The 19,578-nt window shown below is 40.3% G+C and overlaps 1 protein-coding gene across 2 annotated transcripts; it reads left to right on the plus strand.

Annotated features, from left to right (window-relative positions):
* Nucleotides 1-1,585: 1,585 nt before the first annotated feature.
* Nucleotides 1,586-6,729, plus strand: otpa (orthopedia homeobox a). Of its 2 annotated transcripts, none has more exons than XM_039778922.1 (3): nt 1,586-1,775; nt 2,319-2,749; nt 5,339-6,729. In XM_039778922.1, the coding sequence occupies exons 1-3, from the start codon at nt 1,700-1,702 to the stop codon at nt 5,855-5,857; spliced, it is 1,026 nt and encodes a 341-aa protein (XP_039634856.1). In that variant the 5' UTR covers nt 1,586-1,699; the 3' UTR covers nt 5,858-6,729. The 2 variants fall into 2 exon arrangements, with proteins under 2 accessions (XP_039634856.1, XP_039634857.1); XM_039778923.1 differs by having other exon boundaries at nt 1,586-1,736.
* The last annotated feature ends 12,849 nt before the right edge of the window (nt 6,730-19,578 follow it).

Genomic DNA, 19,578 nt, shown 5'->3' on the forward strand with positions numbered 1-19,578 from the left:
AAGCTATAGTTCCAGTCTTAAACCTGTTAAAGTCTACCTTGAAGTCCAGTTTCTAAAAGAATTAGAGCCTCGATCAAGAATAGGACAAGAAGACATATCCCAAGTGCGCATGTTCTTCTTTTCCTCCTTGGAAGAAAGACGCAGACATCAGCGCAAAGAGACGAAATCTTCTCCATATCCTCCATGCGTCCGGAAGAGAGTCCCGCACGCACACGACTCAACTCCATCCATCCCTCCCGGTCTGTCGTATCGTGCCAACAGATTGCAGACAAATAGAAGATGAGCAGAGGCGATTGAAGCCTGGATGGACGAAGAAAAGAAGCCAAACGAGCCCGCGGGTTCACGCTCGGACGCCTCCTTTGTACCACTTTTTTTCAGCACATAATAAATAAACCTGCTCGCTCACAAAACGTCCCGACATCTGTCTCAAGCATGTCTGATTTCTTTTTTTGTCCCTAACTATTTGGCAGACTGGTGTGTGTGTGTGTGTGTGTGTGTGCGCGCGTGCGTGTGTGACAAAAATCTGTTGTGCTATAATTGAGGGTACTGGTGGTGTATTCAGTGACAAAATTAGCCCCTTTTTTTAAAAATAACTTTTTCACGTCTCATTGAGAAACATGTAGACATATTATGAAAAATCTGGAATAAAAGGCCTCCGCCACGTGTAGTAAACATGGTTATGGGTTTGCCCATCTATCTATTCTGGTGTCAGCTTCTTCACAACCTTTCGGGTATATTAACTGTGTCCCTTTATCAAAGGCGAGCATTCACAGCTCATGTTGAACTCCCTCCACTTTCCGCCGAATTAATTTGCTCACACATCATTTATACCAAGTCCCTCCCTTCTTGACAGTTGGGCCTAAATACTAGTAAATTACCGCTAATTTATACTGATCCTACTCTGGTATTTTGCAATAAAGGCGTATAGAGTCGGCGCTAATTACATAAAAGCCTAATGGCCTTGAAAATGAGCCATGGTTAGAATTAGGTTGTATAAAGTTTGTTGTTTGGCTGACTGGGAAATCAAGGCTATTAGAAGAGGTTCACTTGGTCTCCAAGAGGCGTTTAGTGTCGTAAAGAGGTCAACAAGATCATCATGGAGACTTAAAAAAAGAAGAAAGGGCAATGATAATAAAAGGCACCTTCGTCTTATTGACTCAAGTTCACATTCAAGGTGTTACAGTGTATTATCCATACATCTGTTAATGCAGCCATGTGCTTCCTCCTCATATGAATAACTCCTATTCTCGTGCTATAAAAACAGAACAGCATGCACAATTAAACAAATATTGTGGTGATCCAACATTTCTCGAACGGGTCGAAGCACTCCCACAGATATTAAATCAGGTTATTTTATTGGATGTAATTTGGAGGAGAAATCAAAGCCAATTACAGGAATGAGGAGGGAATGAACTTGTGGATGTGAGAGGTGGGTGGTGGGGTTGGGGTGGGGGGTCTCGGGCTAAAGCTGACATACCTCAAGCTTCAGCTCTGATTGGTCCTCGTTTGGAGAAGCTCATGGGTTCATTCCGTTGTTAAGCGCCTCCCCATTTTTCTAAACTACATTATAATGCAACGAACCTCCCTTTTAACCACAAACCGAATTTGCTTTCATTTAGGCTATATATATTTCTTAAATAGGTTAAAGTCATAGAGATTTTTTTTTTGGGAATAGCACTTCGCCCTGGAGCGGTGCGCAATGCTATCTCATGCCGACCTCCTGGATGCTCGCCTCGGTGAGTTATCATCACCAAACTCCGGTCTTCAACTCTACTGTAAGCTGGAGCCACTTCTAATCTTAAATCAAGCTCTGAAAATTGTCAATTTGCTTCTTATATGATCTTAATGTGACTGAAGTGAACTAAACTCGCTTAATTCATTGGGAAAGTAATTATTATTATTATATTACTGCGTAATTTGATTTAACAATTTCCTAAGATATCGGCGTGATCGAATTGAATTAAGAGTATTTAAGGAGCAGATTGTAATGTGCATGCTGCATGTTTAGTTGTTTCTCTGAAAGAGCTGCACTCATTGCTTTTTAAAAAAAAATTCTGCATCTCTGTTTTAAATTTCCACTGGATATAGTTTAATGCATGTGCATCGTTTTCTACTGCAGCAAAAAATAATGCTTCTAATTTCTCTCTTTTGCCTGTAAAGTATTTCCTTGTGTGAAGTATTGATGCTTCAAATGTCTGTCTTTTGCCTGTAAAGTATAGCCTATTTCCCTGTGTGCTGTATTTGCTTAACCATGTGCCCTTTTCCCTCCTCTAGCGAAAGTGTTTACTGTTGCCTACAAATGTCTTGTGTCTGTGCAGGGATGAAGGATGCCGCAGCGGAGCTTCTGGGCCACAGGGAGGCTTTGAAGTGCAGGCTCGGCGGAGGGGGACCTGACCCGGGACACTCCGGGGACCTCGGCCCGGGCCCGGACGGCGTGGAAGGGGCCACGATGCTCCCGGGTGATGATATCAGCAGCGGCGGAGGATCCAACGCGGTGCAGGTCAACAGCAAAGAGCAAGAGAAGCAGCAACAACAACAGAACAGCAGCAGCAGCAACAACAATAACAACTCCAGCCAGTCTGGAGGGGGGCAGCAGAGCCAGAGCCAGAAACAGAAGCGGCACCGGACCCGCTTCACCCCGGCGCAGCTCAACGAGCTGGAGAGGAGCTTCGCCAAAACGCACTACCCAGACATCTTCATGCGGGAGGAGCTGGCTCTGAGGATCGGCCTGACGGAGTCCAGAGTGCAGGTAGGGTGGCTGGAGCTATATACATCGAATTAACAGTGGATGAAATGAATCAAAGGTCGACACAATTCAGAAGGATCAGGGACAAAACCACAGTGACGCATGTGCCGTTTGACATTTTACATTAAGATAAATAAAGCAGCATCACATATAGACTCTCACAGTTGAGGACAGAATAAATCCGAATTTAAATCAATTAAAAAAAAAATCTCCAACTCAAAAATAAAGACAGATTAAAAAGAAACCTGCTAATAGCCACGATACTGTAGTAAATATCCTACACATTAAATCTCTCCTGACAGCAGCCTTTTATGCCTTATTTTGTGTCTACGTAAAAGTCTACGTATTGTGTTCACTTTTTGAGCATTTTAATTTAAATTGTATTCAAATGACTTTGCACATTTGAAATGCTCCCTCGACCATGTCTTACCAATAGCCTGTTGAAAGTAAAATTGCCATTTATTTTGTCATGCATGTAGAAAAATAAATGTTCTCATTTCAGCCGTCGGCGTTAAGATTTTATTACTCGAAAAACCAAAAGTAAGTTTGAATTTGAATATGCTGGAAGAACCTCTGTTATTTATTGAAGTTATAGGCTACACAAAAGAAACAATGATGGACGTTTCTTATTTTTCGTCTCCAGTTACAGTTTCGGTTACACTCAAATAATAATCTACAACAGGAAACACAACTATTAATATACAAAATACACATTCTATTATATATTCCAGATTTTTACCTCCTATCTCACAATGTATTTTGTGTATATATATATATATATATATATAAAACTAACGCATCTGAAAACAATTATTGTTTTCACACACACACACACACACACACACACACACACACACACACACACACACACACACACACACACACACACACACACACACACACACCATGCACATAACGAGGCTTCAACATGACATGACTCGTTACTCGTTACTTTCGTTACAACAAATCCTCTTGTCATCCTCTCACTTAAGAGATTGGAAATTTGAGACTTATAATACAGCCTAATAACAATAACTCGTATTTGTGATTTATAATACAGCCTAATAACAATAACTCGTATTTGTGTATTCTATTTTATTGAACTAAAGGTCTCGTTGCAGAACAGTGTTGTTATTTCTAGTGACTATAATCTCTAAATTCTGCCTGATTCAGAATAGGCCCACATGTCCATCATGTCCATCTCAAGTAATTATTAACCTGCAGGGAACCAAATGATGATTGCATCTTTATTCCACTCGTTTAATCGCCTTCAGATAAAATCTGACATCAACCTTTTAACAGACCTGAATCTACTGTGAAAGCTAGACAAAAACCCTGCGCATTTATTACGCTGAATTCCCCAGTAATGCCCGCAGTCACTTCCAGTCTGCGCACATAAAATATCAGCCACATTAGGAAGTATGGCGCCACCGCCTTATTAACTACAGCAATGGGAAATGCACTTGGGTCGCTCACATGTGAAATAATACCCCTATAATAATTATTATTATTGCATGGATCACTTCAGTTTCTATGGCCTACCATTTCCATAAAATAAGAATTAGTGAAATGATGCTCCTCTGCTGTGATGGTGGTGAAATAAAGAAGCAGTTCCAGAGTCAGCCTGTCACTGCTCTCTACGTCTTCATGCCGGACGCGCTGAGAGTGCACTCTGTCTTTTTTTTTTTTAAACGGAATGAGAAATTGCATTTTCTTTCCTTTGAAGTGTAATGCATTTCAGGCCGGATTTCACGGCTGGCTACGCGGGGGGAAGAGAGTGAGATTGTCCCGTTCTTATTACTGCGCCTCCACTTTCTCAAGCAAATCTTCACATTAATCATAGACGCCCGAGCTTCAACCAGACGCTCAAGGACTCCCGGAATAAAGTCTGTTTGTCACAGCAATTACATTATCTCTATATATTATCGGAGGGCAATGGCTCCTCCCAAAGCCGTAAAAAAATCATTTGGGGTCAAATTATCAAGTTCTTAAAAATGTTATGTTTTGCACCAAAATAAAACTGGCATTGGCCTAAATAATAATAATAAAAAACATAATTTCTGCATCTCTGAAAAGTCTAGACAATTACACATGAAAATATTAATGGGAATGCCAATTTATTTAAGGCAAAATTAGGGAAAATTGTTCCCTAATTTCTAAAATGTTGGCACTATGTGGCATACAAAATAAAAGTTGACTAGAACCCGTATTGAAATGTAAGCCATGTGTCCACATTTCTTGCACGTTTTTCAATGTTACGGATCGAGCTAGAATAATCAAAATAAAATATAGCCTAACCATCTGTTATTTATTTATTTGTATTCATGGGAGACGTTTACGCATAACTGTGAACAATGTAACCTAAATGGATGCCTCATTGTTATAAGATGATAAGACCGTGAAAAACAAACGCATAAATCGGTGTTTTTCTGCAACAGATTTATTGTTGGTGGTTCGCATTATTATCACGATGATCACAGACTGATGTCATGACCTTTTTATGTTCGCTCACAGCTCTGGTAACATGACCTGGCCATGCACCGGCAGCCATTACATCCGCTCCTCCTAACTCATCTCATCTCTGTCTTGCAGGTCTGGTTTCAGAACCGACGCGCCAAGTGGAAGAAGCGCAAGAAGACCACCAATGTCTTCCGGGCTCCGGGGACTCTACTGCCGACGCACCACGGCCTGTCTCAGTTTCCGTCCGCCGCGGCAGCAGCAGCGGCCATGGGCGACAGCCTGTGCTCCTTCCACGCCAACGACACCCGCTGGGCCACGGCAGGGATGCCCGGCGTGTCTCAACTGCAGCTACCGCCTTCTCTGGGCCGCCAGCAGGCCATGGCGCAGTCCCTGTCTCAGTGTAGCCTCGGCGCCGGGCCGCCGCCCAACTCCATGGGTCTATCCAACATGTCGAACGGCTCCGGGCTTCAGTCACACCTCTACCAGCCCACTTTCCCCGGCATGGTACCCGCGTCCCTGTCGGGCCCGACCAACGTGACCCACTCGCCTCAGCTGTGTAGTTCCCCGGACAGTGAAGTCTGGAGAGGGACAAGCATCGCCTCGCTGCGCCGCAAAGCGCTGGAGCACACAGTATCCATGAGTTTCACCTAGGAACGAGGGGCCACAGCGAAGAGCTTTTCTTTCACTCACACAGATATCTTCTGCATTCAGTTCTTATTCATCCAATCCATCCAAACGGTGCACCGGGAGAAATACAACCAGGATACTCGAAATCGCAGAGCACACCTGGCTTTTATCTTCCTCACAAATCACAAACAAGAGGGAACACTGAAGCTATTTATCCGGCCTGTTGGCCTTCATCAAACGTCGGACTGGTTCTGTTTTAAGCTATAATTTATTATTTCGCATGTAGCCTATGGCAACTATTTATTTCTCTATTTAAATGAACTTATTTGTTCTGTATTTATTTATTTATTTATTTGGCACCTTTATTGTTGCAGGGCTTTCAGTGACATTTGCTTGGTGACTGACGTTTTTCAAGACAAATTCTGTGGATACTTTGAAATCCAAAAACTAGGTTGCGGATCCCTCTTCCACCTGCTGCACAGCGTGCAGGGGCAAAAGGGTTGCACAGTGGACGTGCGGAAACAAGACACCTGGAGGTTTAAAAGAACACGAGAACACGAACGATTCACCTGAAGAGAGAAGGAAAGTGATGTGACAGGAATCAGGACATCACGGAGGACGACTTGACTGCATGTGCTGTCCAATTAAGACAAATACTATAAATTAAGACATGGAAACTGACTTTAACTATAATCTGTTATATATGATGTTTTGTGTAGCGGAAGCACTCTTGTTCCCATTTGGTCAGTTTGTGATAACTTATGTTTCCAAAAGTATGTCTGTGCTTATTATCAAATTATGACTTTCTTAAATGTTTGAACCATTTTGTTTCATGGACATGTTTATATCAATTCAATGTAAATGATCAAATAAAAATCATTTTCAATTATGTCACATCCTGAATCAACCCTCCTTTCTTGAAGCAGTTTAAAGCCACCAGTGAACACTGGGCCTTAAAACAACAAAAAAAGCATGCATCTCCAAAAAACGTACACTTGTCATGAGCTTTTTAAATGGTTTATTCGACTTTAAAAGTACACACATTTCTTCAACCCGTAAAAGATCTGTTCAATCGATGACATCATGTGCCAGATGAGTGACGTCATCTACAGTCAGTGACGACATGAGGATGACTTTTTCAGCAAAAATGTTGGAAGTCCATTTTGAAGCTAAAAATAAGCAGCATTTAACAAAGGAATTGACATTTTAGAAGTGAAAGTATTCTGTTCTTTGGCGATACAGCTTTGGTCAGAAAGGCAAACCTCCTGAGGTGGAACTGAGTCGATTAATAGAAGTATTGAGTAGCACATTTTATGCTACTTAATACTTCTACTTCACAACATTTCAGAAGAAAAAAATACTTTGTACTCTACTACATTTATCTGATAGTATCTACTTTGCAGATTTAAAATGTACATAGAAAACATATGAGCAGTTTATAAAATATGCATAAAAGAAGCATTGTTAAAGATTAAACTGTCTTTAAAGTAGTCAAAATAAGCTCCACCTCAACCATCTACAACTTCAAAATGCTGCTGTTATAATGCATCAATAATAATAATACTCCAAAGCAAAACAGAACATAACAATAGAGCACTCCGACAGTACTTTTACTTTGGATATTTCAGGTACATTTAGCTGATAATACTTCTGTACTTTCCCTTATAATTTTGAATACAGGACTTTTACTTGTAATGAAGTATTTTTTATACAGTGGTACTGCTACTTTTTCTGTTGGTAAAGAGTCGTCCTCCATCTCTGCCTCTGGTTCCAGGGTGCCTAACTGGTCCTGGCTAGAACCGTGAAGAGATCGTCCATGTTTTGGCTCCTGAAAGCAGTTTTGCTGTTCCTGTATGGAACATAAACCAATCGCACCACTTCTTATCCACACAGAAACTGATCATCATTCAATTATGCATTTCTTTTTTAGGTTTGACAAGAGTCTCTTCTAATAGCTGGAGTGCAACCATATAAAAATAGTATAGCCAATCAAGGAGCCTCTCCAAACAAAATATTCAACTCCTTAATTAGTAATTCAGCAATCAAAGGTGTCAAACTCAATCAGGACCAAACTGACAAATTAGCAGAGGACCCAAATGTGCTATTCTTCATTTTATTATCTTTTAGCTGAAATCACTAAAGAATAATCCCAAACCCATGCTTAATATAAAGCCTGAAACAAGAGGAGTTTTTAAATTCTTACATTACAAAATCAGCTGCTTTCCGGGCCTTACGTGACACATACAGCCAACCCGTGTTTGACAAAGGTCTCGTTGACTTTACCATAGTTTATATATTAATAATAAAAACAATGACAAACAGGCTTTGTTCATACAGTAACTGAAGGTGGATTCAAACACGAAGGCAGGGCTGTGGCATCATGTCTGAGGCTCTCTTGTTGTACAGAACTTGTGCTGCAAAATGCAGATATTTTGGCTCTCAACATCATTTTAGTCAATTCTCTTGCTGAGTTCTTCTTTTCAGGCCGGCTCCACACAGGGTGCAGCAGTTTGCAAACCCCCCCAGACTACACACATACAGCCACACCTCTGCTCCAAATGCAAATCTTTCTCCTAATTTTTGAATGTCTATCAGAATTGAAATGAAGTCAGAGACAGTTTTAGGGCTTTGGCAGTTCATCATCCATTTGCCAGTCAAACCATATCCTACTTTCTAATTCTTTTGCGTCCTTCTTTTGGTTTTCTGTTTCAGTTTTCAGTCTGTCAACTTGACAGAAGTCTATCGCTGAGGTGCAGCACTGACTTTGTGTTTGAGTGCCTGTGTGTAGTGATGTCACTTGAGTCAGCGTCAGTTGAGTCTAAAGGCTAAGGCTACATGACAAAATCTGGAGGTGTGGACTCAGAAAGAAGTGAGCTCTGTATACCTCTGTAACCTGCTCCTCATGTCTGCTCATTGTGTTCAGAATCCTTTTGATCGGTGCTAAGAGCCGGACACAATGATGGTGCAGGGAAGGAACTTGTTTTGGCGGAACACGTGTACGTTCAAAGGTTGTTTTAGTCGTGCAACAGAAAACTCAGATTGGATAGATAGTTAACCGTAGTCCTCTTCAATCCACCGGAGTTTAGGACGCCAACACAAAGAAACCGGAAGGTAACAGATATCCGACCGAAAGGGACATTCGGTGGAATTTCCGGCGGCACCTGAACAATCCCGGAAGTGGAACGTCGTTGATATAGACTACATTGTGGGTAATGTAGGCGTTAAGAAGAATGCGTGGAATAAAAATAGATAATATCTCTGGTTCTGCTGCATTGATTTTTATACTTTTGATAAAAACAACAACTGCCAATCATGGGTCCAACAATGTTATAGAAGTGCAATGCTAAATGGATGGACTACACTTTTGATGTGTATGTCAGCTTTAAGACGTACACTTTTTGTTTGCTAAGTCAAGTATAATAACTTGCTTCAGCTATATTGTAGACAACTGGTACTAAATTCGGCAGCTGGTAGTCTGTTTAGGTTTCCTTTTTCCTGTTATCTTCATCTTTAAACCCATAAACAATGTTTACACACCTCATCATTAAAGTGGACTATGATTTAAGTTAATTTGTCCTGCAATAAGCGTGTCAGATTTGTGCTTCTCATGTAAGTTTTTCCCAACCTTTTTTGTCACCGGTTCCGTATGTAGGCAAATATGAGTAAATATGAGTCATAATTTCTGCTCAGTCTCGAGTTTAGAGCCGTTAAACCAAAGAGTCATGTTCCATTTTAGGATTGTTTCACTAGACGTAAAGTTGTATTTCACCCTAAAAGCAAAGATTAGTACAAAGCCATAAATTATAAACAAAATGTTAGTAGCATAATACATTGTTATTATCTTGTTGATCATCTTGGAAAACACTGCTCTAAGTGCTTCTTAACCTACTGTAACAGGCAAAAAAAAACACATCAGCTTTTCTCTAATTTAAGATTTCTATTTGAAATGCTAAATGAAAGTGAACTCCTTTAAAATAATACAATCTTCATACTATACAATATATATCTGCACAGCTTCCATGATGTCTGGATTTTAATTACATCGAAGAAGCGATGGGGGGGGGGAAGCACAGGGATGGATGAAGATTTTTGTAGTCTAGCGACAGATGTGAAATAATATTACATAAATGTAATAATTTGTTTCACTATCACCCAGGTTAATTAGTTTGTGGAAATGGGTAACCTATTTCTTATTGGGTAATTTGTCACACAATGACGAGGTAGCCAATCAGTGACCCTGCTGTTGGTGGGATCATTTCTCCCAGAATGCTGTGCAGCGAGTGTGTCGTGGAAAATGTGAGAGCGAGCCAATGTTTACCTCCTATTTATTCCACACAAATAAATGAAATCAGTCAATAAACCATCCAAGGGTGAATATGGCTCTCTCTACCCTGGATTATGAATGAGAGCTCATTAATTTTCCTGTGTGTGTGTGTGTGTGTGAGAGAGAGAGAGAGAGAGAGAGAGTTTGTGTGTGTGTATATGCTTGTTGTGTTTCTGTCCACATGTGTATAATTTTGTAAGATTACAAAATTTCTGAATGAAATGGTGTGAATTTATATTCATCATTATGCATCAGGCGACTGTTATTAGTAATCAAATTAATTACATGTCCACATTATTGTGATTATTTTAACAAAATAATGATAATAGTTTGACATTTGATCTGCTTTCTTGACAGAAGAAATATACAGTGCAAAAATAGACTTGATTGATAGCTTTAGATGTGCTGGTAGACACACTTTGTTACTTTTAGACAGAGCCAGGCCGTTTCCCCCCATTTCCATTCTTTATGCTAAGCTAAGCTAACCGTCTACTGGCTCTAGCTTTATAGCTTTTTATTAGCGTACAAACATTAGAATGCTATCAATCTTCTCATCTAACCCTTGGCAAAGAAATATTTAGGCAAATAAACATATTTCCCAAAAATGTTGAACTATTGCTCTAAAGGATTAGAGCTAAAGGAGTCTGTCTCAAAACAAGAGATAGGTGATACAATCCATAGTCCTTATTCTGTGCAAAAATACATCTGAAAGTTTAGCTGAAGCTAATATGAGGCTTCAGCAGTCAAAATTGGTCATATCAAGTCGATATCTTCCATAGTTAAAATCTTTTTTTAAACAAAATTGCTTCTTTCTGTTACCATTTTTACACCCATCTCTTGTTTACATTACAGTTTAAAGGGGTGATAGAATGATTATATAGGGTATTTTACACTGTTCCTTAAGGTCTCCTAATGGGGTATGTAACATTGGTTGGGCTGAAAATTGCCCAAATGCTATTTAATTAGGGCCTTAACTACCCTGTGAATATGGCTCTATTTGGAACAAGAGCTTTTCTTCCAAATATGGTATGCTAATGAATATTCAGAATGAGCTACGTGCTGATTGGTTTGAGCAAACTACATAGAAACATATGGGAGACTCTGCAGTAGGCCTCATATTTCAGACACTGCAAAGTTATACATTGTTTGTCGGGCTATTTCGTTATTAAATTCACTTCTGAGACTTTTTTAAGCGAGAAATCAACTATATAAAGATCAAATATGGGCCGTTTTACGAAAATTGATGGCTAAATGCAAATTTGGTAAGACTGTGTGTCGGAGTTCAGCCGCTGGTGCTGCCTCGCCGCCCGCTGGTGCTGCCTCGCCGCCCGGCCTGCCTTTCTTCACAGACCCCGGCCTGCTATGAGGTACTTGGAGCTCCGTCACGGCTAGCAGCCCACAGCAGGGACTACCAACACCGCTGCCCTAACAGAGCTCCAGGGCCTTCAACTCCCCTCTTCCTGCTAGCTAAATGACCCGTTGTGTGAGAGTGAGAGCGCCGTCAGCGAGCTTGTTACACCAGCAATCTCTTACCACATGTTACACACATGTCAAGCCACTTTACACAAAATCTAACTAAAGGTCTTATAAAGCTAACAACGGTGTCCGATTTCAAGTTAATGAATATTTGTGAAGACAAAGTGTTTCCTTAGCGGCGACTGTCCCTTCAATCCTAGCTATGTGTTGCTACAAACCACGGATATTTAGCTTCCTTTTCGCCTTAATTCGATTATATTACAGTTTGAATTTCGTCACGCCACTTACACAACATCTAACTATATGTCTTATAAACCTAACAACGGTGTCCGATTTCAAGTTAATATTTGTGAAGACTAGCTAGGTGTTTCGTTAGCTGTGACTGTCCCTTCAATCCTAGCTACAAATCACTGATAGTTAGCTTCCTTTTCGCCTTAATTCGAGTATATTTACAGTTTGAATTTCGTCACGCCACTTACACAACATCTAACTATATGTCTTATAAACCTAACAACGGTGTCCGATTTCAAGTTAATGAATTTTTGTGAATTCCAGAGGAATTCTAAGAAGAGGCTAGCTAGCTAGCTCGCATTGATAGAGCTCCATCCAGCCGCAGGCTCTATCAATGAGACTCACGGACAAGCGGCGTTTATTTCCCCAATCGTTTGTTTAAATAACTCAACACATTATAATTACACACATTAAAAGAGTAACTGAAACCTGTGGTAAGAGAATGCTGGCGTAACAAGCTCGCTGACCGCGCTTTCACTCACATACACCGGGCATTTAGCTAGCAGGAAGAGGGAAGTTGGAGGCCCTGGAGCTCTGTCAGAGCAGCGGCGTTTCGTAGTCCATTAGCCCAAAACAGTGACTTTGCGCGGGTATGGAGTGTTGTGGGCTGCCAGCCGTGACTGAGCTCCATCTACCTCACAGCAGGCCGGGGTCTGTGAAGGAAGGCAGGCCGGGCGGCGAGGCAGCAACACAGGCAGCACCAGTGCTGAACTCCGACACACAGTTGGACAAAATTTGCAATTAGACATCAATTTTCGTAAAACGGCCCATATTTGACCTCTACATAGTTGATTTCTCGCATAAAAAAGTCTCAGAAGTGAATTTAATGGTAAAATAGCATTTGAACAATGTATACAATTTCTGAGATCTGCACGACCTAGATTCAGAAGACTAACTGATCTCAGGTCAGTAGCCTATGCAAATGTTGGGGCGTGACAAAGAGAAAGACTAGAGCCAAATTAGGAGGAGCCGCAATAGTTGACGTCAACTATGGGGCTCGTTGAGATTCGCCCGTTTTCAGAGGCAGTTTCAAATAGTGAGATTTGCAGAGAAAAGAGGTGTCAATGGGATTTAGAGGTTCTATGTATACCCTAGTTACCCACTAAACTGTCATTATTCAACTATGACAAGGTAAAATCAGTTTTGCATTCTATCACCCCTTTAAGAATTTGCAATTACTGTACACCTGTTTACCACAAATATAGGCCTATATTATATCATTTCATACATGTATTTGATTGAACTTCTGCACCATTTTATGTCTTTTTTTTTTTTTTTTTTACATATTTAATGAGAATTGTTGGAGGGAGCCTGAGATCTTCATTGCCAACGACTGCTTTTCTGTAATTGCTGTGCATGTATGACAATAAATAACTTGAAACTTAATTTGGAGAAATTTAGGAAATGCTCTAGGCCTATATTCATTTTCTTGCTGAGAGCTAGATGAGAAGATTGATGCCACTGTCATGTCTGTGTGTTAATTATGATGTTAGAGCCAGCAGCCGGTTAACTTAGCTTAACTTTAGCATAAAGGGAATCTCTTCAGGGCCAGTTTGAAGAGTATGGACAAATAAAGCAACCAAAAACTATTTTATTGTACATATGGGCGTGTAAGAATTGATATTAGAAAGACTTAAAAAAATTGTGAACCTATCCTTTAAGTAGCAGCTGTAACACCGACATGATCCTAACCTGCTTGCCAAAGTTCACGTGTCCTTAAATCAAACAATGAGACAAAGATAAATTGAGATCATGTTGGGTCACAAATCCCATAATTTATTGATAGAGAAAAAAAATCTAATTCATTGGGCTTTTGGGGGGTAGAGGTACTGTATGTTGGTGGTTTCACATCCGCGCTATGAATCCAAATTCATGAGAAGTTTAATTTTATTTGACAGGCAGAGTCTAGGAGTGTCTTGGTGATTGTTATGCCAGATGGCGGCGCGAAAATTCTATTTGAAGGTTTTGTATTAATTTTCGTTAAAATGGAGAGCTTCGCCGATGCTGTCTTTGCTCTCTCTGTGACGAGGCTGACTGACATCTCGCTGCTCCCTCCATTTGTCATTGTTTGAAAAGGTCTTAATTGTATTACATGCAAATGAAGAGATTTGATTTTTGCCCATTATCTATTCATAAGAGAAAATGAACAGAACATTAGTGGGTCACCAAATGAGGGAGGGAGGGAGGGAGGGAGGGAGGGAGGAATCGTGGGGAAGGAGGGGTGAAAGACAGACAGTGATGATCAGTTAGACAGAGAGGAATATGATACAGAGTAAAAGAGAAGTGGCAGCTTTACATTACTGAGCTGTATGTCTTCTAACTTTTGGGGTTGTACAAAAACAATCCTTCCATCCACGTGTGTGTGTGTGTCTGTGTGTGTGTGTATGTAATAGGTCAAGGCTGATAATTAACCTATGATGACTGAAACACAGCAATTACAGTCATACGCATGTGACAAATCAAAGTGACAAGCTTGAATACACTCAGGCATCCTCCCTGGTCATCTTTAGACCATCACCCTCTGGATTATGTGCCATATATATTCTAATGAGATCCACATGCACGTTGTTTTAAATAGGTCTTATGGCACAGGTGTCACCATACAGGTTTAAAGGATTTTCCATGGACAGTTTTGGTTTAACTACTTTTTACTAAAGAAAAAGTCATGATGAATCTGTTGACAGTAAGGTCTGTGGATTATCTAGAACAGTGGTTCTCAAAGTGGGGTCCGGGGACCCCCAGGGGTCCCTTGAAAGGGTTCCCGGGGGTCCCCAACAAAAAGGGGACTCATTTATTTTCACTATAATGTCATCCATAAGTAACACAATGACATATTGTATGACTATTTTGCTCCTGAGTTTTATTCACATGTCATCAGGTAGGGGACCCTGGGACAAAGCCTTATCAGATGGGGGCCCATGGTCTAATTTGTGTCAATTTAGGGGTCCTTAATGTGAAAAAGTTTGAGAACCAATGATCTAGAAAATCAAATCTAGAAAATCAAATCATCAAAATCATTTTTTGTTTTTTGTGCACCACAGAAAAAAGAAAGAAAGAAAAATCAATCCACCTCCATTGTTTCAAGGTAGAGGCAAACGTCTCAGTGACAGATGTTTCAAAACCTGCAAGAAAAATCATAGCTAAGGTGGGAAGAGAGAAATGATTGACCGTTAAAGGATAAGTTCAAACTTTTTCAAGATTTTCAATACTTTCCGAAACCAATGATCCGACAAGCACGGCCACTTAACACAGAAATTGGGAAGGTGGATTCCTCTCATAAAAAAAACTTTTTATTCTTTACACACATCTCTTTGCTTGAGAAAAAAACACACCATGAATGCATTTGAGAGACTATCAGAACATTTGCACTGTTATCCTCATTTGCAAGATCATTGCATCTCACCCGCTCTATGATGGGTTTAACGCCCCAACTTCAAGTGTGTCCATTCTGAAGAAGTATGAACGTTTTTGCCTTTTGACGTATAATCAGACAACACGTCAGATGAGCTTGTTTAGACTGTTTTCTTTCCCTGAATGTTTTCTTCTTGCTCCAAAGAGGACATGTTGTACTGAAAAGGCTGTAACTGTGGAAAAAACATCCAGTACAATTGTGTAACTCAGACTGCTGACGAGTCGTAGTTTCTACATCTTGTGCTAGGAAGGTGTCTCTTCATGGCCAGTATGGAAAGAGGGATGATTGCAGTCAAAACTTCATAGTTTAAGTCCCTTCACTTCCATGGAAAACTGTAAATATTAAATAATACACCAAATGTGTATTAATCCGCAGACGAAAATAGTCCCCAACAAAATCTCCATTTAGTTCAGGTTGAGTAAGGTTTGCTAACAATTACAGCGCCAAGCTGTTTAAGAATTTACTTTTAGGCTTAAAAAAATTCTATATTTGAGACCTGTTTTTGTACATTTCTGTGGAATGAATAGACATGGCTTGGGTCTATGGCGGGATGGCTTGTGGCTCGGAGGTAGAGTGGTCGCTTGACCACAAGATTGGCGGTTCGATCTCAGGCTCCTCGAGCCACATGTCAAAGTGTCCCTGAGCAAGACACTGAACCTTAAGTTCCTCCCTGGATGCTGTATCTGCTCCTGTGTCCACTGCTCCTAATACTTAGGATGGGTTCATGGGGTATTTCAATTTCACCACACTGTGTGTATGTGATGAATTAAGAATAAAGTTTTTTCATTTGGTTTACTTATAGGGAAAGTAGGAACATATAACATAATATTGGAACATAAAAAAGTCATATATTTTGTGAAAGAAAGCAGGAATTATGGACGAATCATTAGCTGTGGACTTATGAAGTTCCTTTCCTGCGTGTTAAGGTCTGAGTGCAGATCCCATGTGAGGCAGAGGCCACGCTAGGGAAAGCATAACACAGCGAAAGCCTGATGAAGAGGGACAGTGAAGTGTGTTGGTCAAGAATGAGACTCGCTCTTCTACAAGACCCCTCCGTACAGCGAGGGAGGGAGCGCGTTATTGAATACCGTTGCTGGCCCATTGTTAAATTACAGCTTAATTCCTTTTCCATCAACATAACCATTTGTTTTCCTTAAAGGGTGTAGATAGGGGAGATCAGGCACTGTCGCTGAAGAAGAGGGAGCAGGCAGACTTTTTACTCTGCTCTGACTCTGGTCTTCAGTGCTGGGAGTGTTTTGGTGGCCATCGCATCATGACTTCACCTCTTAGCTGATTCCTGCCATTGGTCATATTTGACACCTTGTCTACACCAGGCCGAGGCCGCTGCACTCAGGGATCACTTACTTTTCCCTCCCATTTCTTCCCAGTGGACTCCCAAATCTTTACCGTACCTCCCTGTCTGTGCTCACCTGTTTTTTTATTATTATTAACTCTGTTTATCTTTTCCCGTCTCATTTCCTGGCACCATCCTGGCCATATAGCATTTTCGTTAACACTTTACTTGAAGGTATCTACATAAGAGTGACATGACACTGTCATGAACACATGACACTGTCATGACACATGAACCCTAACTCTAACCCTAACCATAACCCTAACCATAACTTATCATGACAAAAACCGAATGACACTTACTAAAAGAAGCATTATGTCATAAACGTTAATGACTTGTTTATAATGTTTATGATACGTTCATGTCACAGTGTCATGTCACTCTTCTGTAAATACCTTCAAGTAAAGTGTAACCACATTTTCTATGTGCTTATTTTTTAGCCATATTGCGGCAACGTTGGCCTGTTAATGGGTCAGTTGTTTCACCACTTTGGTCCTGAAATACTTCAACAACTGTTGGATTGATGACCATTAAATTTGGAGGATGAATCCTAATGACTTTGGTGATTCCCTGACTTTTCCTTTAGTACAATAACAGGTCATATTCTTCACTTATTCTGTGACCTATTTCAACATCTACTGGATAAATTGGTACATCGTTGTGCAGAATAGTTGCCAGATGATGTATCCTAATGACTTTGTTGATGGTCCTCTAGAGCCACCATGAGGTTCACATTTGTGGTTTTGAGTGTGATGACCAGTGTCTGTTTGTTGACTGATTGGTCCACCACTTGGGTCCAGACTGAAATATCTCAACAACTGTCACATGAATTGCCATGGGATTTTGTACAGACATTCATTGTGCCCATAGGATGAATCCTAATTACTTCAATGACCCCTGACCTTTCCTCTAGCGCCACCATGAGGTTCACATTTATTGCCATGAAATTTGGTACAGACATGCATGTCCCCCTTAGGATGAATTGTAGTAACTTTGATTCTCTGACTTTTCATCTAACGCTATCATCAGATAAAATTTTGTATGTGTCCAATATTTTGATTTATGACCAAATACCTGCTAAACTAGAGGCATTACCCTTCAGCCTCAGCTGTACTTCGTGTTGAGTGCTAAGTAGTGAGTAATACTAAGGCGTTAAACTAAGATGGTGAACATGGTAAACATGCTTAATGTCAGCATGTTTGCCATCTTTTTATGATCCTGCTGACATTAGCCTTTAGCTCAAAGCACCACTGTGCCTATGTACAGCCTCACAAGAGCTGCTAGCATGGCTGCAGTCTTGTTGTACGTGGCTCACATTCTTTCTCGTTTTGCATTCATTATATACTGACTGGAAACACTTCTCTACATATTTGACCTATTCATCCAGATATCTGACAGATAGTTAAACAAACAGAGCGTCACCCATTCCCAAATCTAAAACCCATTCACTCCATCTCAACCAATCCCTCTCCCTAACCCTCCTCCTCTCTCTAGCTGCCCTTGAGCTTTTCTATTACCGCATGGAAAGCACCTCGCAGCCCCTGACAAGCGCGGCGGATCGACACTAAATCAGAAATCAGTGCCAGCCGCAGATCTGAGCCACCATGAAGGTCACAGGCCCTACACTGCGTGTCGTCTCAATCGGGGGAGCAGGAGTAGACACAGCTAGGGTGACGTGTGACTGTGTGTGTCTGGTTTGTGTGTGTATCTGTGTGTTAACAGAGGAGACACCGAAAAGAGGAGAAGGAGGACGGAGGAGGAAGATATAGAGGGAGAGCAGGTCAACATCAATGCAGAAGTCATGGGGTGGAGGAGAGAAATAAGGGGAAGTAAGACAAACTGTAGGCAGAGTGTTTAACTCATGCAAGAGAAACAATCAAATGAGTTGATTTAGTCTTTTAGGAATGATACATATAACTTAGAAAACGCAAAGGGAAACATTTGGTAAAAATAGGCCTACTTGTTTTTTCCTAGCTAAGGGAGGTTTGAACCTTCCTCTGATCTCATGGGATTGTTACACACTGCCATCTAGTAGTAAAAAGGAGAATGACACTCAAAATGTTTTATTCTTGTTTGTTGGATGTTTGAGTATCTCTGTGCAGAATGATGTATGTGCAGAGTTTGACACTAGAATACTTTTTTTTCACGCATACCTTAAATCTGTGTACATCCAAGCAGTAGTAAACTAGTTTGGAAGCCAATTGTGGTCCAATCAATATGCAACTTACACACATGTGATGTGGAAACCTGAACCCTTCAGTGCATATAAAGACAGATAATAGACGTTTGGGTGTGTTGTTTAGTTGACACACAATGATGGATAACATAATCACCGAAACCAAAAAATTTAAAAATTTCAATTTGTCAGGTTATTTATTTATTTATTTTTTAAACTTTTAACTTTTAATGTAACTTATACTTAAATAAATCATTATTATAATTTTGGTTTTGCCTAATTATACTGATAAAGCAAAAGACCAAAAGTGTGTCCTGGGAAAACTTGTAGAGTTTTTGTCAAAACTGGCAACACTGTTTGTACATACATTTTGATTATTCAATGAGGTTAAGCAGTAGGCTAGATGTATTTTCAATACTTTTAGAGGAGGTAATTTTACCTTTTTTGTGGAAAAACGATATATTATTCAAAACAGAGTTCCTATTTTTATATCTGTCTGGAGGGAAAACTTGATAAATGAATAAAATACAACACAAGTAAATGCCGTTGAGCTTCATAAAAATGCACAGGAACAACTTTAAAATAAAATTACAACAGCTGTTAAACCAGTGACTGCATCATTGTTTTTATACGACAGCTGTATACTCATAGACATAATATTATGTCTATGGTTATACTCACTTCCCAGTATTATTTGGGCTGAATGAATTTT

Source organism: Perca fluviatilis, chromosome 17 (assembly GCF_010015445.1).
Source record: "Perca fluviatilis chromosome 17, GENO_Pfluv_1.0, whole genome shotgun sequence".
NCBI classification, from domain to species: domain Eukaryota; kingdom Metazoa; phylum Chordata; class Actinopteri; order Perciformes; family Percidae; genus Perca; species Perca fluviatilis.

Excerpts from the sequence above, each read along its gene's own strand:
- otpa (XM_039778922.1), top strand. The coding sequence starts at position 1,700 with ATGCTATCTCATGCCGACCTCCTGGATGCTCGCCTCGGTGAGTTATCA. Across the intron at positions 1,776-2,318 it reads CTCCGGTCTTCAACTCTACT|GGATGAAGGATGCCGCAGCG; the intron begins GTAAGCTGGAGC and ends GTGTCTGTGCAG. Across the intron at positions 2,750-5,338 it reads TGACGGAGTCCAGAGTGCAG|GTCTGGTTTCAGAACCGACG; the intron begins GTAGGGTGGCTG and ends TCTGTCTTGCAG.